General features: G+C 42.0%; 1 protein-coding gene across 2 annotated transcripts in view; it reads left to right on the top strand.

Moving 5' to 3' along the window:
- The window catches only part of FAT3 (FAT atypical cadherin 3), a 524011-nt gene that overhangs the window by 168438 nt on the left and 332636 nt on the right, over positions 1-22937 (top strand). For both annotated transcript variants that reach the window (XM_070425876.1, XM_070425875.1), the window contains exon 2: positions 3452-3766. In XM_070425876.1, the coding sequence (XP_070281977.1) occupies positions 3452-3766 (315 nt within the window). The remainder of the gene's footprint in view (positions 1-3451; positions 3767-22937) is intronic.

The following is a 22937-nucleotide window of genomic DNA, read 5'->3' as shown; positions in this document are numbered from 1 at the left end:
ATGATTTGGGGAACCTTGAAGGTGAGTTTTTGCTTGGTGGTAAATCATGTGGATTTACATTTTCAGTTGTGAACTTGTAGATCATCATTAGCTGTGAGAGTATAGAAAAAAGTGAGGAAATGCTATCACTGGATATTGGTAGTAGTCATATGGCTAATATGGAGCCTGAGATGAATCTTGCAATCACTGTGAACACATTTCAGTCACTCTTTTAAATCTGCCCTCAAATTGTTGGATCATGAGATGGATGCCAGAACACTGTGTTCCACGATACTCATTCAAACTTCTAGTTAATGAGTAAATATAGCCATAGACATTGTTTTATCTTAATAAGAGAGTTAATTTTGATTTCTAGATGACATTTCTATCATTTGTTAAAAAAACAGTAAAATCCAACCATATAATTTATTTCGCATTAGTGGATGCCTTTTATCCAAGGACTTCTCAAAGTCATTTAATGTCAAAGTCTGTGATAGACCAACTTCCTGTCTGACAGGTGAACGGAAAGAGAATTAAGTAACTTTCAAGAGTCACAGAGCAATTCTGTGAAGGCAAATCTTGGTGCATGTTTTATGGATGGTCAGGCAAGGTACAAACCACACCAACTTCTTTCATGTTGTTGCTTATTGAGGCATTTTTTTTCTTTTTAGTGGCCTTACTTTTCCGTTTCCCAAGCAGGCCAGATATTTTTATGAAAGGGTATGTCATGGGCAAGTCACACAGACTGCAAGAATGCCCCATGACCAGAGAAGAAATTAACATCTCACAAGATACTATATCTCAAACTTCTCTCCCTTCAAGATTGTCCCTTGCTTTGGGGTGTGGTTAGTATTTACCAGGCTTTTGGTATTGCTTGTGATTCACATTGATTTATTTTATACTCAGCATCTACTATGTTGCAAGCATTTGGCCAAAGTCTTAGGATACATTTAATTCCATGATCACTACAACTGAAATATGGGTAATAAAATTCGGCTTGTTTAGTTTAAATACCTTGTCCAGGGTCAAACAGGCAGTAAGTAATGAGTCTGGATTTGAAACTAGAGCTTTCGAGGCAGACACACTGTGTTTTTCTACACAGAGCTGTGGGACCTTGGGTAAGTTGCTTACTTGAGTTTGAGACTTAACGTCCTCATCTATAAGAAAGAATTATAATATTTACATTACAGGGAAGTTGTGTTGCAGGTCTCATAGAACATCATAGATGCTCAGTAAACGCTATTCCACTGGCCTCCCAACCCCTTCTTTCCACATCCTTTGCCTTCCCAGTCTGTCAGTCTCAAGCACATGAGACTCAGTCCAGCTGTTGGCTGTGCAGTTGTCCACTCAATGCAGCTCTCCTTGTTCAAGATCTGTCTACTCGGAAAGATTCTGAGTGTTTTGAAACAGAGACTCTCTCTCACTTATCTCTGTCCCTCCAGTGCCCAGCACAGGGTCCAGTAGGTGCTTATGAATTAAATTGACAGGTGTCTTCAAGAGGTGTTTCCAGCGCATTTAGAGAATTTTTTGCAACCAATGTCCCACATCCCAGATTCCTCCTGCCTACTCTTTGTCTTCATTTCAGAGACCACTTCATCTCCATCATTTGAACATCCTCTGATTGGAAGAGCTCCAGTTCCCCTGGGTGGAACTCAGGTCTGTGTGGTGGCACGTGGTTGGGACTGCTTCCAGTGTTCCACTAAGCTGGCCATGGTTTTTGTGATGGGCATGTGCCCTGTACTCACAGATCTTCTCACACCGACCAGGTCTCCTTCTCTCAGAGCCTTCTCTGTACCTTAATGTCATGTTGACATTCTGCCTCTCAACCCAGTTTGATAAGGCTGCCTGTTATTCATTCGGTCAATGGACACCTAGCCTCATGTTTGCAATCATTATTTTTTAATCCATTGGTTGCCTCCTGCTGCGCCCAGACTAGGGATCAAACCCGAAACCTGGGCATGTGCCCTGACCATCAATCAAACAGGAAACCTTGTGGTATATAGAATGAACTTTCAACCAACTGAGCCACACTGGCCAGGGCAATCATTTTATCCCCCCCGCCCCCCGCCCCTGTTTTTCTTCTTAATCTTGTATCTAGTATTTACTCTTCTAATGCCATATTAGCATTTCTGACTTTCTGAAATCATCCATGAATCCACAGGAACCCTTATACTTTACATATTTCCATTGAGAATATTTAAGATTATCTTTTGTCAGATGACTAACATTGTGCAGGGTTCTTTAGTGGCTAACTTTGGAGTTGAAAGGTCAGCAGCAGTTGGGTTATCTCCTTTGAAAAGTTTAGCAGTTCTGAGATTTAGGCAACTGAGAATTTCATCCTAATGTTTCTGGACAGATACCCTCCTCCCTCTCAGTTGCTATAATTGTCAGTCTGCTTATGCAGGGTCTGTATGTGCCTAATATGGTCTGTCCAGAGTCTGACAGAAATACAGAAGGTAAGAGTTTTCAGATTAGAATTGAAGGACTATTTTTGACTGGGGTATAACATGAACTCCATGCCCTCCGTGAGTATCCTAACTGCTTAGAGCTTTTGTAAGCCGAGCCCCAGAATTTCTTCCCCACCACAGTGGAAATGAGGTCCCTGTCCTCAGTTTCTGAGCCCAGTGACTTGGGTGAGGGCTGTAAAGACACTGACTAGCACTGTATCTGGCTTTTCTGGCAGATGCCTCACTTCCTTATTGGCACTTGTTTCATCCATGAAATGAGAAAAGGTGGGAGGGAGAAGATTGGGCATTTATCTGGTCTTAATTTTGAATAATTGTCCATGAGTATCTCTCAAAGTGTCTCAGCATTTATTTATAGCTTCCTGTAGTGTTCTTCGGGGGCCTAAAAGCTCATTCAGCCAGTGTGTTGATATGGTGTCTTCACTGATTGTTTGGAATAACTGTGCCATTAGAGTTTTGGGGAAACAGTATGAAAAAAGGTTGACATCTCTGCATGCAAATTATTTGTATCCTAATCGGCAAAAGAATATTTGAAAGGTCCTTTTTTTATTTTTGTGAATGAGCACATAAAATAATGTACCCTGAGAGAGCTTTTGCTGCATAGGAAATCAATGCAATATCAGGTCACATGGAGACATTAACCTGATATTGTTCTAATTCCTCAAGCAACATGGGAAGTATTTTGACCTCTGCCCTGTTCTCTTCCCATTGCTTCCAACTGTGGCTTCTGTGTTGTGCACACATGTAATGAGAGTCTGCCTATCCCCCAAATGCAAATAAGGCGTTTGTGAATGTAATTATAATCCTCAAATGGTAGAAGTACTCATTAGTATGGTTTTGCAGAAAATAGTTTTCTTATGTAAGGCAGAAACATCTTAATGTAATCTTGTAATATGGGCTTCTTTTTATATGCCAACATTACTTAGCACAGCCCTCCTGAATTCGCGATGATTTACTTAATGTCCTTCAATTTCACGGTAGCAATCACGCTCTCTTTTTTCTCCTAGGAGTCATCTCTACTGCAGACATCCTGGATCGAGAGACAACAGGGTCCTACTGGCTGACAGTGTATGCCACAGACCGGGGTGTGGTTCCACTCTATTCCACTATTGAGGTCTACATTGAAATTGAGGACGTGAATGACAATGCCCCGCTGACCTCAGAACCCATTTATTATCCTGTCGTCATGGAAAACTCTCCCAAGGATGTGTCTGTCATTCAGATTCAAGCTGAGGATCCTGACGCTAGTTCCAATGAAAAACTGACATACAGGATTACAAGTGGGAATCCTCAGAATTTTTTTGCCATCAATATCAAAACAGGTAAGGGCATGCTCATATGACTCTTTAAAATTGGTAGTCCAGCTTTTAAATACATCGGCCTGACGCTTGCTTACTTATATCATTTTATTTATCCCCTTATTTATTTTGTGTGGAGAACAGCATCCTCCTTTCAAAGGGGGGTTTCTGAAAAGCTAAGCATTCTACTATCTATGGTATATTTACATTTCAACTGATACCAAGGTGAAGGGATCGAATAAAAATGCGAGGCTTTTATAGAAAGCCTTGTATTTGCTTTATTCCAAAGAAAACATAAATGGCCCAGCCGGTGTGACTCAGTGGTTGAGGGTCGTCCTATGAACCAGGAGGTCACAGTTCGATTTCTGGTCAGGGCACATGCCTAGATTGCAGGCTCCATCCCCAGTGTGGGGCGTGTAGGAGGCAGCCGATCAATGATTCTCTGTCATCATTGATATATCTATCTCTCTTTCCCTCTCTCTTCCTCAAATATATATATTTGAAAAAAAAGAAAAAAAAATGGTTCCAGGATACTCAGAGGGCCAACTACCATCTTTCTGTTTCTTGGGAGAGAGTAACTTGGCTCTGAGTGAGCTATCTGTGACACACCTCCTTCTCAGAACTTCCTCCTTGCTCATTCTCAGTCCTGCTTGCTGTAAGAGCTCCTTAAAGTCTTAACTTTAAGCCTGTAGTTTCTTGTGATTCCTATACCTACCCATCAGTGAAGTATCAGTGTTTAGGAGAACTTCTGGTGTCCCAATCTCTACACAAAGTATACAAACATTTAATTTTCTGGTCTTTTGCTCAAAACATTTCTAGAGAATGTAACAAAACAAAAAAATTTTTAATAAGAATCATCAAGGGCCAGAGTGGAATTTTTGGAATGCATTCTGAGACAAGTATGTAGACTGGAAAATGTTTTGTAGAGCGAATCTCAGTTTGTTGCTGTCTTGTGATTTGCCTCTTCTAGATCTTAACTCAGGAAGTACAACACTCAGTGAGAGTTGTGATGGATAAAGTTTTAATTAATTGAAATTTAGAAGAATGTAAAAAATAGATACTATTGCTATCGCACCCTGGAAAAGTGAAAAGTTAGGGTAGGTTGTTATTTGTTGGTGTGGACACTGCTAGGTTTCCAAACAAACTGCTGATCGTGTTGGTAGTTATTTCTCCTGCCTGTGTTTGTTAAAGTAGAAACACACAGCTGACCCCAGGCATTTTATAAATGTGAAGTTCCCATTAACATAATTTGAAGAGAATGCCAAGTATTTTGGAAACTATTGATTTTCTCTAATGATGAGTGAGTCGGTCATTTGGTTAAGCAGAGTTTAGCATTCTAACTGTGGAGTCAGGATTTGAATTGTGTTTCATTACAAAAAAGAGTGGTCTCATCTGTCAGTGAGTGAGGCCTGCTTGAACCTGAAGAAACCTCAGAGATTTGGAGCCTGGCCCAACGAACGTTTCAGAGCCCCATTAAGTGGGGAAAACGGCTGGTGCACTTGAAGAAAGCCTGAGCTGTGCTGGGAAGTCCCTCCTGATTCGCTTTCTTGCTATAACAAAGAGCTCCATGTCACATGGTGACAGAAATGAATTCTGATACGTTAGAAAGTTGAGAGAGAGAGAGAATAGTGGCAAAAAAGCCACAGTAAAGAGGTCGAGGACACAAACATCTTTACATTTCATAGCCCCTGTGGAATCTGAGATACCAAGTCGGAGTCTGCATCTTCCACCTTGATTTCATTAGCCCTTGATCATTAACAGTGATCCCAGCATGCTCCTTATGATAAAAGACACTGCAGAAGGGCACTTTCAACGGAAAATAAAGGAAGTGTGAATGTCACAGGGAAGAACTGGGCTTAGATGTGAAGAATGTAGACTGTACATTATGTGCAGAGAATCTATATACGCGTATAACCAAAGCTGTCTTTTTTATAGCTTTTTAAAAAGTGTGCACATGAATGTTCAGAAAATATTGTATTCCTACAATTTGGCCTATCTTACCTAATAAGAGTCTTAATCATATTTCTAATTTCTATGTTTTTGCGATAGATTTTTAAAAGCATTTGTGCTAGGAATGACATTTTAGACTAACTTTTAAATTGCCTACGAAAAATATATAGCATACTTTGTAATTCTCAAGCACATGGTAAGAAAACACTGGATATTGTTTATTCATTTGATCGCTCACCAAGCAAATGTTGTGCCCAGTAGTTTTACAAACAAGATCTAATAAATAAGATATGTTCCAATTTTTTCAGGGACCCAAGGAAAAATGAAATAAAAATTATACACACACACACACACACACACACACACATATATGTATACACACATACATATAATACAATAAAAAGTACAATCATTGATTATGGTAGAGAAGTTTCACTCATTATGAGGTTAGTGTGAGTGATCGTCAAGGAGTGCTTCATGGAGGAGGTGACATTTGAGATTAGAAGTCTTATGATTCCAATCCTTTTGCTGCACTTCCTGAGAAACAGGAAAACACAGACTATATCAGACAGCTTCCCCAACTTCATGAACTTGGGAAAGTTCTTGAGCTCTCTGAACTCCAGTGTTCAGGGAGCAGGGATTGTTGGAAGGACTATCAAAACCTCCTGTGAAATGCTTTGCATGGTTCCTGGCGCAGTGAAGCTGTGCAGTGCAGGCTGAGAGCATCCTGAGGGCTTCCACTCTGATTGCAGGCATGCCATTTAATCCCCTTGCACTTCAGATTCTTAGCTGGAGAGTGAGAATGACCTTACTCACCACACAGGGGTTGCTCATGAGACTGAATGCCATGCTGTGTTTGAAGGCTGTAGGTAAACTACAAAGCTCTGTAAGAATCGTGCTTTTACTATGGGCATTTCTATTGGGATTCGCAGAACCACAGGCCTGGTGCAATTTTGTTAAGCTTGTTGCCCTAAGTACCACGGTGCCTGTGGAGCAGTGCTCAGCCAGCTCAACCAACTTTCCAAAGAGACATTTTCATTTTTGGCATTCCTTCCTGTCTCCCTGAAGTCATTTGCCTGAAATAGTTATGTTAATGTAACATTTTTTAGTAATGAATCTGGAGATGTACCTACCCAGGATATTTAGGGAAGATTTGTGCTTTAGATTTTCTCAAGTAAAAATTGGATGTAGTCTCATTTTAACTGACCTTTCAGTCCTTCCTCTGGGTTAGAGCTGAAATTTATAGAGTTTTGTTTTGTTTTGGCAATGTGCTACATAATAAATAGAGATTAAAATGATGAATGCAAAGTCAAATACTATCAATAATTATGATCCACAGCTTGCAGCAGATAACAGATGTCCTGGACCCAGGAAGGGAGAGAGGTTTCTGTATTGAACACTCTGTTCTCTCTCCAAAGAACTGTTTGCTTTTTTTCTACCAGATTTGAAATCACGTAGTATCAGTAGTCTGTGGACCTTCTTCAGTAATTCCTGTGGCTTAAGAAGAAAAACAAAAGCTGTAATGGTGTGAGGTCCTTTCTGGCCTGTGCAGAAACATTTGATTAATTCCAGGCTGAGAGTTGAATTCAGTCAAATGCAGCCCCCTCACATGTGCATGCCTTCGCCAGTCAGTAACTAGAGCCCTGCCCATGTGCTCTGCACAGCAGACACCCAGCAGACTGGTGTTTGCTTGCTTTTTGGGTGAGCAGGACTCAGAGACTTCTTTTTAGCACTTGTAAGGAAATCCAAGCTGGCCGCTGATTGGTCATCCAGGCTGAATTAGGGAACAGGTGTAGGAAGTTAGTGCCTTTAGGGCAGCGGTTCTCAACCTGTGGGCCGCGACCCCTTTGAAGGTCAAATGACCCTTTCACAGGGGTCACCTAAGACCATCCTGCATATCAGATATTTACATTATGATTCATAACAGTAGCAATATTACAGTTATGAAGTAGCAATGAACATAATTTTATGGTTGGGTCACAACATGAGGAACTGTATTTAAAGGGCCAGAAGGTTGAGAACCACTGCTCTAGGAGTTCAGAATGTTTACTCCAGTCCTGTCTACATGCATGGAATCCACTTAGCACAGTGCCAACACTTAATAAAACACTCAATGGACGTTAGTTGTTGTTCTTGTTAGACATCCTGTATTCCTCACTGGGATAAAGTTTGTGTAAGTTGCAAGCATACACCTCCACTGTCTTGAGGAATGCGTACTTGAAAGGTGGTAATGTCTCTTCTTACCAGATAGTATGTAGCATTAAAGCCTTCCATTCAGTTTTATAAAGTATACTCGAGGCCCAGTGCACGAAATTCATGCAAGGGGCTTGGCCCCCGCAGCCCCAGCTTCGTCCGGAAGGTTGTCTGGAGAGTTGTTCTGCTATTCGCTCTAATTAGCATATTAGCTGTTTATTATAGAGGATTGTGCACTACTTTGTACTGCTGCTGTTCTAGACCCCAGATGTTGGCAGGATAGATGATATTACAAAGTATAATATGGTTTATGCACTCAGGGAATTTAGCCTCATGGGGAAAACTAGGAATCACATGAGGCAATTTGTAAAGCTATGGTCAACCTCCGTGGGATGTCAGCTGTGAACAAGGTCACATGTCAGATTAGGGGAGGTTGGTGCCAGCTGGAGTAGAGGGGCTGGAGCAAGGACTCCACAGACCTGAAGTGGGTCCCGAAGCGTGGGTCCATCTGCACAGAGAAAAGCCAGAGGGTGACCCAGGGAATAGAAACCAGTTACACTGACCTTGAAACCCATCTGTTGCTACTAGAGCTAGTTTGAGAGGCACTGTATGATTAGAAAAGGAATTTTAAAAGACTCGTAATTGCCTGGAGTGTTGCAAGATATCAGGAGTAGCAAATATGCACACCTCCTTGGCTTTTTTAGTTTGATGATATCTTTCATTGTGTATTTTTTAAATATATTAAAATCTGTATTTTTATAACTTCCTTCAGAGAGGCCTACTTGAAATAAACGTAAGTCTAAGATCAGCATGGGCTGTGTTGAGGGCCTGTGTCTATGAAAGCACTCCTTGCTCACTCCAGATCTTCCTGTGATTGGCTGTCCCGGGCATGGGCTTTCTCAAGTCCTTCCTGCAGTGGCAGTATCTCCCTGTGGCCCCATCATTGGCATCGTCACCTGTATTTGAGTGGAGGTGAAGCTCAGCTTTCTTTTACTTTCTGTGAACATCTTGCGAGAACCCTGCCCAAAGCTTGTTTGACTGATAGGCAGACACGCTGGCCTCCGACCAGGTGAGTTAAGAGGAAGAGATCCTCTTCCAAGTGTGGCAGCTGCAGGAAAACCTCGAAGCCTACTCTTAACCATTGATTCCCTTGGGGTTTGACATTTTCCCTATTAAAACAGGAGCGTGCCTTATTAAAATATTGAATGTGCTTATTTCTAAAACCAACTCTAACATCAGCTCATCTTTGGTCTATGGCAGTGGTGGGCAAACTCATTAGTCAACAGAGCCAAATATCAACACTACAATGATTGAAATTTCTTTTGAGAGCCAAATTTTTTAAACTTAAACTATATAGGTAGGTACATTGTTATTAACTTAATTAGCTGGCCTTTGCTAAAAACGTCTTCAATCTGATTGAGGTACGTTCGCTGAGGTCGACCCCTTCCAATTCTCCCATCCACACTCGTCTTGTATACTTGTTTCAGATAGACGAATGTGGATGGGAGAGTTGGAAGGGGTCGACCTCAGCGAACGTACCTCAAAACAATGTACATCTCCCGAACTGCGTGCGCTGTGTCTCCTGTTGCTAGACCAATCGACACCCCCCCACTCCTTCTAACACCACTTCTTCAAAATAGACTCGCCCAGGCCAAAAACCTACTTCTGCGCATGGGCCACGAAGTTTCAATTGCACTGTACCTGCACACCCGCACATGGTATTTTGTGGAAGAGCCACACTCAAGGGGCCAGAGAGCCACATGTGGCTTGCGAGCCGCGGTTTGCCAACCACTGGTCTATGGTATAAGACGTAGTGGGTATTAGGAAGCAGTAACAGAAAGAGGCATCTAGACCACCCTTCAGCATGACAGTAAGCACAGGTCAGGCTTATAAGAATGCAGAAACCTGGGGTAGAGCCCAATGATTTGCTTTTCTAACTAGTTCCTAGATGATGCTGATGTTGCTTCCCTGCGAGCCTGGTTAGTAAGACTCTGGACCTTAGCAGCTAAAGAGAAAGAAAAGAGGGATGTCACAAGGTGCTCAGAGATACACCTGAGGACAAAGTAGCCAACTTTATAATTCATCCACTTAGAGTCCTGGAGTTTTGAGATTTGACTATAAACTTAAAGTGCTCTCTCTACCATCATCCCCAATCAACTTGCTTATATTTCCTGTTTTATGAAGTGAAAAAAAAAAATTCTGTCTTTTTAATTCTCCATGAGTAAAACATCAGAACTAGACTCGTAATTGATTAAAAAAAAAAAAAAAAAACAACCACCAAAAAAATAAAATAAACCCAACTATGGGCTATATAATATTTAGAAACCCTTGTATTATTTTTATATTTGTAGAATCAAACAAATTGTTACTAAAGTGGAACTCAGGCCTACCTAGGTGGATAAACAAGCATTTGATTTTAGTATATCTCTGTAAAAAAGTGTTAGTTCTTAAGACAGCCGTGCTCAAAAATAATTTCGGATCTTAAATAGGCTAAGTCTTAGATTTATGCACAGCCTGTTTGGTGATATTCTGCTTAGAAAACCACCTTTCCCTGGAAAACAGAAGGATAAATTACTATGTATAAAATCAGAGATTACAAAGAAAAAAAAAACAAACAGAGGATGAGGGACAAGGGTACATATGAATATCGGTGCTTTTTCTTCATAGTGAACATTGTAGAAACCTCCTGCTGCCCTCTCCTATTCCTTATTCCTGCCTAATGAAAGCTCACTTCTGAATGAGCAGAAATGGCCACTGGATGATGAGTTGATATTCATAAGTCCGGGTGCAAAGTGGATAATGTAGCGAATGAGTATGTATGAAACTGTAAATCACCCTCGCTCCTTCCTTCAGCCATGAAAGGAGACCTTGTCCTAGAGAACATTCAATTGTGTTCATTTAATCCAACAAGTCCCCTAGAACAAATGGGGCTCATGCAGATTTATCACAGGAGGTTATTTAAATTCAGCGGTGACCTTTGCCTCCCTTGTGCATGAGCTCCCAGTGAACAAGGACAAAGGGAACGGTCCTGCCCTGTCATTATGTCTCTAAGGAGGCTGTGTGTTTCCCCATTTGATCAACTCTTAACTGGGAGTTGGGGGATGGGGTAGGGGATCCCAGGGGTGCACAAGGCTTAGTCAAGGTGGCCATGTTTTCTCCTGGTGGGGACTCTGGCTCTGCCTTCCTGTGGTTTGATTTTGTTCGAAGGCTGGTTTTGAATGTCAGTACTGGTTTCAGAGTTTTCCCATCTCAGTATTGCTAACAGATTGGACTGGAGCAGTCTTTGTTGTAGGGGACTGTCTTGTGCATTATAAGATGTTTAACAGCATCTCTGGCATCTACTAGATGCCAGTAGCACCCCTCCCCCTCTTTGTGACAGCCAGAATATCTCCAGACATTGTCTCCGGGAGTAAAATTGCCCCATTGAGAGTCATGAGGTAATTCAGAATATTCTATAGGCTCTGAGCAAAGCACCCTCTACAAAATGATGTACTGGTTATGGAGGTGTGATGGTATTGTTAACGGAAAAAAAAAATGTGTATGTGCATATATCTCTATATATGGGCACATATGTATCATCTGTATGTATAAAAGGCTATATGCTAAGTGTCCCTCCTACCATCCAACCGGTCACTGACGTGCACTGACCACCGGGGGGCAGACGCTCAACGCAGGAGATGCCAAGCTTCAGTGACTTGGCAGTGGCGGTTCTCAGGTGACACACCCCAAAACCAGAGAGGAGGTAGCCCGATTCCTTGCAGGGCCACGCGATTCCACCTTCAGCTGTGAGCTATGTTGTTGCTGGGACACTGTCAGCCCCGAATCTGGTTTACTGCACACTTTCGTTTGCATTCCACACCCTGTACAGTAGCAACTTGGCAGAGTGCCCTCTCCCACTCCAGGACCCCTCAGGGGATGCCAGACAGCTGGTTTCTGCCCCATCCCTACAGGCCAGGCTGGGGGGCCCCACCTGCCGGAGGGACCCTGCTCACTCTGCAGACTCCAGGGAGGGACTGCGTGGGAAGTTGGCTGCAGGGTGTGTCTGGCCCATCTCAGCCAGTCCCACCCCGCCAGCCACCTTCTAATTAATTTCCTTTCAATGTGCATGAATCCGTGCACCGGGTCACTAGTTAATAATAAAATGACAAAATACAAAGGAGAAGAAATCGAAAGCCTTCTCTCACTGCACTGTAACTCCAGGATCTTCGTATGTTGAAGGCCTTTTGAATACTTGAAATCAAATCTATTAGAAAAAAATAACAAATCTACAAACAATGAATATGGAGGAAGTTATCATTTTCTCAAATCTTAGTATTTGGAGAGGATTTGCCTGGTAACAAAATTCTCACCGGAGTCAGTTTTGAATAGCATTCTCCAAAGACAGCTTGCAGAGATTATTTTGAGGGTTCCAGGGTTTATTCCCTTGAAATGCTTAAGCAGCTCCAAATCCTGTTCCTGCTTAATGTCAGCCTCTGACAGATACATATGTAGACTGTTTCTTCCCTGGAATAAAAGTGATGAAAAAGAAAAAGAAACCCCTTTGACCATGGGGATTGTGCAACCATGTCGCTAGATAAGGTCCTGAGCTCTTGGTCATCCCTTGGAACCCTGCAGCACTCACTGAGGAGCCCCAGAAAGTGGTAGATTCCTGGGGACATAAACCAGTGTCCCAGATCGCCCCCTTGGATAAATCTTAGGATTGGGAAGACTAGCTAAGTGCGACCTGGTGCCACCCTCAGTAATAAGAAGGAAACCTTTTCCCCAAAATTAAGTCCAGTTTCAATGGGCCTGGCCACTAGTTAGGCAGCATCGTGTGTGTTTTTCCCATTTATGAGATTCAGATCTTTGAGTTAATATGACTGCGATTGGAAAAAAGCATTTTCAGGGGCTGATTTTATAAAACTAAACTGCAGGCAGGGATGGGAACTTTGGTAAAAGTGAGCGAAGACTGAGCTGGCACAAGTTGGAGAGAGGAGAAACGAGGCTGCTGCTTGGCTGGGAACCTACCCTGGGCTTGTGGGTGACTGAGAGGCACTCCTGGAGGGGCAGGGTGCCAGCCACTCCGTGTGACTAGTGGTGTTGCATGTCTTCCAAGCTGGTCCTGTGTCCTGCTCACCCACCTGGGTGCTGGGGAGGAGGGACAGCCTTTCTAGACATCCTAGCCATGGAGCTCAGCTGCTAGCGTAGCTGCTACTGGAAATTACTGAGACTTATTTGGGAGGTGATTGAGTCATGTAAATAAAGGAGATGATGATGATGATGATGATGATGATGATGATGATGGGAGGTGATTGAGTCATGTAAATAAAGGAGATGATGATGATGATGATGATATGTGTGTGTGTGTGTGTGTGTGTGTGTGTGAGAGAGAGAGAGAGAGAGAGAGGTTGATTGATTAAGGTTATATATTTCTCTTCTATTTCTTCTATCTGGCTATTTACCTGGTATTCTGCAATAATTTACTACATCAGTTTATTACTTTCTTCTGTTATGAGAGAAATAGTGAATTTTAATTGAAAACATTGCCTGCCTCTCTTCATTCTTCCAGGCCATTGTTAGGGAGACTCCTGGGTCTCCCTGAGTTTGAGCCCCCTCCACCCCAAGTATGATGGGAGGGTGGGAGGAGGACTCCTAACCCAGAACAGTGGTCTGCTTGGTGACCTGAGCCATGGTGGCATTTTCATGTATGAAATCCTTTGGCTCTCACCACAGTCCTGGGAGGAAGCTGGGATTCTGGGAACCTGGGTGACTAGCCCCAGGTCACCCAAGCTAGTGAGTGCAGAGCTAGGGTTGTTCTGATTAATGGTCCGTAATGCTAAAGACAGAGGCTATTGAATTTGAAAAATGTGAGCAAACTCAATAAACACATTACTGATCCTAGAACTTTGGAGCTCCCAGAAATCTTTCAGATGATGTGTGCACACACTCTGTTTTACAGGAGTACTATGGGTGGAATTGTGTCCCCCAAAATGACATGCTTGAAGTCCCTATACCTGTCCCCATGAATGTGGCCTGATTTGGAAAGAGGGTCTTTGTGGAAGTAATTACGTTAAAATGAGATGATATTGGATTGAGGTGTACCCTAATTCAGTGACTGGCGTCCTTATTAGAAGAGGGGAATTTGGTCACAGAGACAGAGGTTACAGGGCATGGAGTTGGGCGGCCATAAACCAAGGAATGCTGGGATTGCCAGCAACCTCCAGAAGCTAGGAAAACACAGAGGACTCTCCCTATCAACTCTTCAAATAAAGTGTGGCCTTGCTGACCACAGACTTCCAGCCTCTAGAACTCTATGAGAATAAGTATGTTGTTTAAAAAAAATTGTTTATTGATTTGAGAGAGAGAAACATTGATTTGTTGTTACATCTATTGATACTTTCATTGATTGCTGCTTATATGTGCCCTGACCTGGGGATCAAACCCACAACCTTGGTGTATAGGGTCTGCATTCGCATTACCTGAACAACCCAGCCAGGACTGCATTTCTGCTATTTTAAGCGACCACATGTGTGGTACTTTGTTGTAGCAGCCTTAGGAAACAGGTGCAATCTCAGGCTACAGGTGGGAAGGTTGAGCTCTCCCAAGGGAGTGAATGGAGCTAGTTGACAAAACCAAGGGCCACCTACTCCTAGTCAGTGTTCTTATTAGACTAAATGTTAAGAGTTTAAGTAGTTTTTTTGTGTGTTTTTTACCATAGTCAAGCCTGGCCTTAGGTTTCTGTTTGTTTTGCAGTATGTTTGACCGAGTTGAGTTTAATTATTTCATAGTTCTTTTTATATATATATATTTTATTGATTTTTTAGAAGAGGAAGGGAGAGGGATAGAGAGTTAGAAACATCGATGAGAGAGAAACATCGATCAGCTGCCTCCTGCACATCTCCCACTGGGGATGTGCCCGCAACCCAGGTACATGCCCTTGACCGGAATCGAACCTGGGACCTTTCAGTCCGCAGGCCGACGCTCTATCCACTGAGCCAAACTGGTTTCGGCTAATTATTTCATAGTTCTAAAAGCGATAGGGCTTTGAAGAGAGGCTTGTGTGGCATTGAATCACTGTAACTATCCAGGACTTCTGAGAGACTGTCCGTGGACAGCCCTCTCATCTTGTGTAGGGCTGACTGTGGGGGGGTTACTGTGTAGGGCTGACTGTGGGGGGCTGACTGTGGGAGGTTACTGTGGGGGGCTGACTGTGGGGGGGTTACTGTGGGGGGCTGACTGTGGGGGGGTTACTGTGGGGGACTGACTGTGGGGGGGTTACTGTTGACTGGCATTCGATGTGCTTCATAAATGAGATCTCATCAGGGTCTCATTCATTCGGTGATTTCTCAGTCTTTTAAGGTAGATTCTCTGGAAGTACGTTCCTGTTAAGTCATGGAAAGTTTCTACCTGAAAAGTTATTCCAGGATGGAGCGTAGCGTCACCACCGACCTTGAGAACTTGAAGGTCAGCTTTAGTATTGTTGCCACTGCATATTCTCCTCTTGTCATTGTCTGCCATCTTTGAATGACTTTGGTTCTAGCTTCTTGACATTCTTATGAAAAGGTCCAATTGTTTTGAAAATCTATACATTTTATTCACATTGAGGTAGATTATTCCAGGAAAGCATATGAAAATCTAACAACGAAATGATAAAACCAACATGTGGTGAGTTATGGTTAGCAACCTCATCACTTCATAGCAAAAATGACAAATGTTTGTTTAGAGCTTTGCCATGCAAAGTCATAACACTGGGAGGGGGAGGAGCTGCATGGAGTAGTGTTCAAGAGCTTGGACACTAGAATCAGATGTCTTTGCATTTGAATTTGAGCTCGACGATGTCTTAGCCGTGTGATATTGGGCACATTACTTAACATCTCTGAGCTTCAGCTTCATCCTCTGCGGAAATGGGGAAAATTATAATAACTAATGAATTGCCTTACCGCCAGGACTAAAGGAGTTAATATATGTAAAGTGCTTTCAAAAGTACTTGGCATGTAGTAAACTCCCAATGCATGTAAAATGCGATTGTCTTCACATGTACAGTTTGTTTTAGTTAATTTGCATCCACATTATGCAATTAAGTTCATAGGCAGTTGGTGTTTCCAAGCTACCAATAACACTTTACCTATAGACTCCTTAAGTATCATCTTGTAAGACTGTCCATCTGCCACACTCACTTCCCTGTGTGATCATCTAAATCAGTGGTTCTCAACCTTCCTAATGCCACGACCCTTTCATACAGTTCCTAATACAGTTCCTCATGTTGTGGTGACCCCCAATTTCATTGTTACAAATTGAACATAATTAAAGCATAGTGATTAATCACACAAACAATATGTAATTATATATGTGTTTTCCGATGGTCTTAGGCGACCCCTGGGAAAGGATCCTTCGACCCCCAAAGGGGTCTCGACCCACAGATTGAGAACCGCTGATCTAAATTAAGTTGTAGCTGAAAGTGGACTGTGATGGCACCAGAGAGCCCTTTCTTGGGCTCCTGGAAACCTCTCTCCCTGTTTTAGATCTACTTTGCAAGGATAAAATATAAGATGCCTTGGAAAGAGCACTAGTAGTAATAATTGGGTTATCCAGACCCTGCCCTTAACTACTCTTGTTACCATGGACACGTTTACCTCATTCCCGTGGCCTCGGAATCCTCACCTATAAATCAATGAGTTTGAACAAGAATCAAATCCATCAGTACCTGATGGGTGCCGCCCCTGCTTCCTGCTCCCATGGTAGACATCATTAATCACTTGTAACAGCCTTTCATATTGTGCCCATGCTTGGCACCAGTTCAGCCTAACACTGTTGGGGAGCTGCTAGGAGAAGTTACATTTATTTTCCACTGAAGGCCCTGAGATCATTTCTACCTCTGATAGCCTCTGAGTCTATAAATGACGGTGGCATTGAAGGGAAGGAAAGAGAGGAACTGAGAGTAGAGACATGGTGGAAATACAGTTACCCGGGACTTGGTGACACTGAGAATAGGTGGACATGAGCGGTGAGGACAGTCTGAAGGGTGTAGGGAAAAGGGGCACCAGGCTTAAAATCTCACAGAGGAGACATCTTGTTGTAAATCATTGGACATATTTGGGCCAGCCCACAACACCCTTTTCTCAGAGTACCCCCTCCCTGCCCCAGCCAGTTAGAGGGGGATAGACACTGAGGCCGAGATTCTGCCTTCTGGGATTTGTTAGTGGGATTCAGAGATAATCTCTGTCTGTGGTGGGATTGAGAAGTTGTAAGCCTTAGAACTATATATAAGTGAATATTTGTGCCCCCCCCCAAAAAAAATTCACATGTTGAAAACAAAGCCCCAGTATGATGGTATTTGAAGGTGGGGCCTTTGGGAAGTAACTGTGTCATGAAGGCAGAGCCCTCATTAATAAGAGTAAGGTGCTTATAAAAGAGACCCCAGAGAGACCTGCCTCCCCAGCTACCATGTGAGGATGCAGTCAGGAGACTCCATCTGTCAGCCAGGCAGTGGGCCTTCACCAGATGCCGAAAGCAGCTGCCAGCATCTTGACCTTGGACTTGTAGCCTCCAGACCTGTGAGAAAGAAAGTCCTGTTGTTCATAAGTCACCCAGTGTAAGCCATGTTGTTACGGCACCCAGAACATACTAAGGTAGTGGCTGTGTGCGTGAAAGCAGCCTAGAGACACGGACAGAAGGGCTCTGAGAGGTGTTATCCTAAAGACCTTCCAGAGGCTGCCCTGATGTTAGTGAGACTCAGCTCTACTCTTTGCCCTTAGATTGTCTGATAATATATAACTTTGCCAAAGTTTGAAATAGGTTTCTCGTTATAAGGGCCATAAGAGGCTGCTACTATAGAAAGCAAGTCAGGAGTGAGATCCAGAAAGAAGAAATGTGTTCTCTTGTGTTGGTGCTGCAAACAGGTTAAAGACCACAAGAAGCCATTAGATTGGGTAAACGGGAGAGGTCAGTGGGAGGTATTTGTCTTTATAGGTTGCATTATGGCTGGGTGTCTCGTCTACATTAGCCTGAATGCTGACCGCCACTTCTTATCTGCCATTCCTGACATTCTGCGGGTCATGACCCAGAATCTGTGTGGTCTCCAGCATGTGCTTAGATTAAGCTCTCTCTCTCTCTCTCTCTCTCTCTCTCTCTCTTTATTAAGAGTTCTTAGATGGATGTTTACTGGTTTAAATTTTATCTGTAGCATTCCATAGGAAAATCTGCCAACAATATCCTATTTTAGACAGCTCTGCTTATCCTTAACCGGTGGAACAAGATGTGCGCAGTGACCACCTGTCGTTTAGGAATTACACCCTGGGAAATTCGCCCAGCGACCCTTGGGAAGTCTGGATCCCTTCTCAATTGGAGCCCCATCTCAGTCACATGGCAGAGGACAAGTTTGTAACTTCTCAGGCTCAGGTTCCCCATCTGTAAAGTGGGGATACTACATGAGTTTTAGGCGGACAAAAGGGCTAATGTATTTTATAAAACATGTATCTTAGCCTTGTACACACGAAGTGCTCAGTAAATATTAACTGATATACAGTACTTATTAAATGCATTTAACTTCCTAGCCTTTCAACAGAACTTACTTATAAAGAATCCTTTCTTGAAATTTGAGGAAGAATCAGCCTGATGAAATACATTAAAAATCTAAGGTGTGCCCTAACCAGTTTGGCTCAGTGGATAGAGTGTCGGCCTGCGGATTGATAGGTCCCAGGTTCGATTCTGGTCAAGGGCATGTACCTTAGTAGCGGGCACATCCCCAGTAGGGGGTGTGCAGGAGGCAGCTGATCGATGTTTCTCTCTCATCAATGTTTCTCACTCTCTATCCTTCTCCCTCTCTGTAAAAAATTATTAAAATATATTCTTTTAAAAAAGGGGGGAAAAAAAGAAAGTCTGCTTCTTTAAAAAAAAATCTAAGGTGTGTATAATACATGTTCATGTTGTACGCCAGGTATACATGAACTACTGTATACCAGGTACTGTGCTAGGCATAGAGGGTCTGAGGATGGTAAAACAAGAACTCTGTCCTTTAATATCTCATAAGCCAGAATGATTCACTGCAAACCATCATCAATTGCTACTGTCACACAGCTTTAAAATGAAAAGAATATTCAGGCTTTTTATGGGACTTCATTTTCTGACAATAATAAATGGTTATAGTATATATTGGTTGCATTAAGAAGGAAGACATTTTGAGACATTGAATGAGGAGATGTCAAATAAATCCATCACATTAGACTATTCCAGGCAGAAAATGCTAAGCCTTTGCCAGCGCACCATTTTAAAACATGTTGCCATTGCAGATACTTTAGTTAAGGAAGACAAATCCAATTTTACCTCCTACCACTTAAGTTAATTTCTCTTCCCCGTAAAATTTCCTGCTTTAGAAAGACATACTTCATCTTGGCTATGTACGTACTAAATTGTTCATTTTTTACTTAGTTAAATTGTTTTCTGTCACAGTGAGAAATGCTTTCCTCTGAAGAAATGATGTTCGTGCATGGGAAATAGGGATATTTATTAAAATGGTTATTATAAAATGAGATGTAGAAGTATTTCTATAATTTGAGTATTTAAGTATTTTAGTACCCAATGGAATGACTTTCAGTGTGAAGTGGACTTTGATCACCAGAGTCTCCAATCAAATGCACTTGGTGGATTTGTGTTTACTTGCAAACGTATAGAAATATTAGAGGTGTTTTCAGTAGATCTCTAGCAATGCTTTGCTGAGTTGTAATGACTAATAAATGACATGAATTATTTTATGCTTTTATCCTTCTCTGATTTAATGAGCCTTTATGGATTTGGATTCTGAGCATGGGTGAGGGAGGAATACAAAGAAATCGGAAATTTCTCCGTCCTAAGAAGCAAACAGGCTGTTCACAAGACAAAAACACTTGGCTGTAAAGGGAAAGCCTGTGTTTAGGGTGAATCCTGAGCTATTACAGAAGTTGCATGTTGGAATTTTAGTGATATCTAGTATCTTCAGGTATACATAAATGGTTTTCCCAGATGACCGAAGTTTAACTCTTTAGGTGCCAAAACAAACAAAGTTTATATTTCTGAACTGCTTTCCAAAGTGTATGAGATGTGCCTTTTCATTTTCAATCATAGTATACTGAGTATAATGGTACAAGCAGGTCTGGCTTCATGGACTTGCAATGGATGCAGTCACGAGGGGCCCCTTCTCAGAAGGGCCACACGCTTGTTTTAATGCTCTGCTGTCATGGTCTGAAAATTCTTCATAATTTTTTAACAAGGGGCTTGGCATTTCCATTTTGCACTGGACCCTGCAAATTATGTAGCCCATCATGGATACAGGGTTTCCATTTGGACTGGTAATTACTGTCTGGGACCATCAAGTGCAGTCCTGTTCCCACTTCCTCAGTGGAGCTCAGCTTGCCAGCACTGACTTCTGTTATCAGTATGCCTCTCTCTTCCAGGTCCCTGCCTTCTAATTTGCTGCTTCTCATCTGCTGAGACACCATATAAATAAGGCATTAGAATAGTAAGTAGGCTGAGAATCACTAGGCTCTGAGGGGTGACCTTGAAGACTCCTCCCACCGAGTGAAAGCACCACAGCATCAGTAGGGAGCCTTTGCGACATGTGCTCAGTGATGACAGGTGGGTTTTGTGCCTCTCCTGGACTGATCACATGGGGAGGAGGCTGTCTCTGTGCTAACGCCAGGTGGGACCCTGCAGTTCTGCCCCATTTCCATTCAAGGAAAACTGTTGTGAATAATCTATTTTAAAAGCCCAATTATTGCAAGAGTATTATGGATGATAAGAAGGCAAGTGAGATTTCTTTTTATGAGACCACTGTTACTTAAATCCTATAAACAATGAAGGTTTCACTGTTGACCATAAGAGAACTCTTTGGATTCTAGTCATTTCTGTCCCTCCAGATTGTCCATGTAGCTAAAGTAAACCATGGCATACCTTTCTGACACAGGTCGCAGTTGCTAGGTTTGCCTGCCTTTATGCAACCTCATTTGTCTTTGTCTACTTAGCTCTTATCAGCTAGATCAAGTAGAAATGTTCTCTCTGCAGTGATTTCTAGTTTCCTTCTGGTGTATTTTTCTGGCTTCCACTATCCAAACTATCTGCAGCAAAAGCAAGCAAAAACAAAGGAAATATGTTGTAGTTATTTTTAGGTCATTCATAATATAGGAAATGTATTACAAGACGGTAAGTTTTTCAGAATGGGGGAAGGGTTGTTTCTTAGTCCTTTATTATTCAACATTCAATGTTCTTTATTGAGCACCTACTGTGTGCTAGGCATTGTGGTATTACTAGGGTGCAATGGGGAATAAGACAATAGTTATCCATTCCAAGGACAGTGCTTTATACACAGTAGGTGTGTTCTAAAGAAATGCCAAATGAGTGAATGACTGAGTGGGTGAATGAATGCTTTGAATAATATGTATCATGTATTAATATTGCACAGGGGTTTCTTTTGTAGCAAGAAATACTTAAACCTTACTGAAATATAACCATGGCTGAAATTCTTGTAATTGTTTTGTTTAAACTTCCACTTGACATTTGAACTATTTCAAAGTGCCATCTCTGGATTCACTTGCCTCTGAGGAATTAAGGGAAGTTTTATATTGATATGGTTTACAAGTCTTCAGAATGCACACAATACTAGAAATTTCATAAGTGTTCATAAAGGAAAATTAAGGGGTCTATAGTTGCTTTGCACATCAGTTTATTCTAGGTTATAAAAGCTCTTTGAGAATTGCAGCAACAATTTTGTGCCAGGTCTTAACATTGATATTCTACCTCTATGATACTATCATTCTATTGTTTGATTTTAATGGTATGTGATAAGTGGGGGGAGGAAGCAGTAATTATTTGAGAAATGCCTTTTACTTTCATGAACAAGAAAAATATGGGAGTTGGTCTCCTCTAATGGATACCCTAATTGCTATCATAATTGTAAATTATATGATACTTCACAATATTAAAACTCTTACATAGTTTATCTATGATAGGTTAAGAATAACCTATTTGCCCTAGCCGGTTTGGCTCAGTGGATAGAGCGTCAACCTGTGGACTAAAGGGTCCCAGGTTCGATTCCGGTCAAGGGCACATGCCCAGGTTGCGGGCTCGATCCCCAGTGGGGAGCTTGCGGGAGACAGCCAGTCAATGATTCTCTCTCATCATTGATGTTTCTATCTCTCTCTCCCTCTTCCTTCATCTCTGAAATCAATAAAAATATGTTTTAAAAAAAGAATAACCTCTTTTACAAGGTAAAGGTTTATCTAGGGAATCTATAGAAAAAATCTCTAGAATTATAATTTTATGCCTTAGAATCAAAAGCAACAGACAAATCTAGGTTACCAAAACACACTGATTAGATCCTTCACTTTTGAGGAAGGTCAACCATTGCATTGATAGTTAAAATAAAGGGGGAAGTGCCCTGGCTCAGTTAGTTGAGTGTCATCCTGTGCACCAGAGGGCCACCGGTTTGATTCCTCATCAGAGCACATGCCATGTTTATGGGCTGGATCCCCAGTAGGGGGTATGTGTGAGGCAGCAGATTGATATTTCTCATATCAATGTTTCTCTCTCACACCCTTTCCTTTCCTCTCTCTATTTAAAAAAAAAAAGCTATAAAACAGTTAGAAAAAATAAATAAAGGGGGAGGTGGTAATAAAAGCAGGGCCAGCCCCAGCCGGTTTGACTCAGTGGATAGAGTATTGGCCTGGCCTGTAGACTGAAGGGACCTGGATTTGATTATGGTCAAGGGAAGGTGTGTAGGTAGCAGGTTTGATACCCGGCCCTGATCGGGGCACATGCTAGAGGCAACCAAACCATGTGTCTCTCTCACATCCATGTTTCTCTATTTTTATATCTCTCCTCCTCCCTTTCACTGTCTCTAAAAATCAATGGGAAAATATCCTCAGGTGAGGATTAACCCCAAAAATAAATTAATTAAATAAAATAAAAGTAGGGCACCTATCTGTAAACCTTATTTATAACAAAATATTGAAAGTAGTAGATTGTGTGCTTATGGCTTTGGCCTCTTTCATAAACTCATTCTGAATAAATTAAACATTCTCTGGCTTTAATGAGTTGATGATAG

The sequence above is a fragment of the Myotis yumanensis genome, unplaced genomic scaffold (genome assembly GCF_028538775.1).
Source record: "Myotis yumanensis isolate MYYU_CA2020_CCGP unplaced genomic scaffold, mMyoYum1.0.hap1 SCAF_10, whole genome shotgun sequence".
NCBI lineage: Eukaryota > Metazoa > Chordata > Mammalia > Chiroptera > Vespertilionidae > Myotis > Myotis yumanensis.
This window is presented reverse-complemented; position numbering and strand designations above follow the sequence as displayed.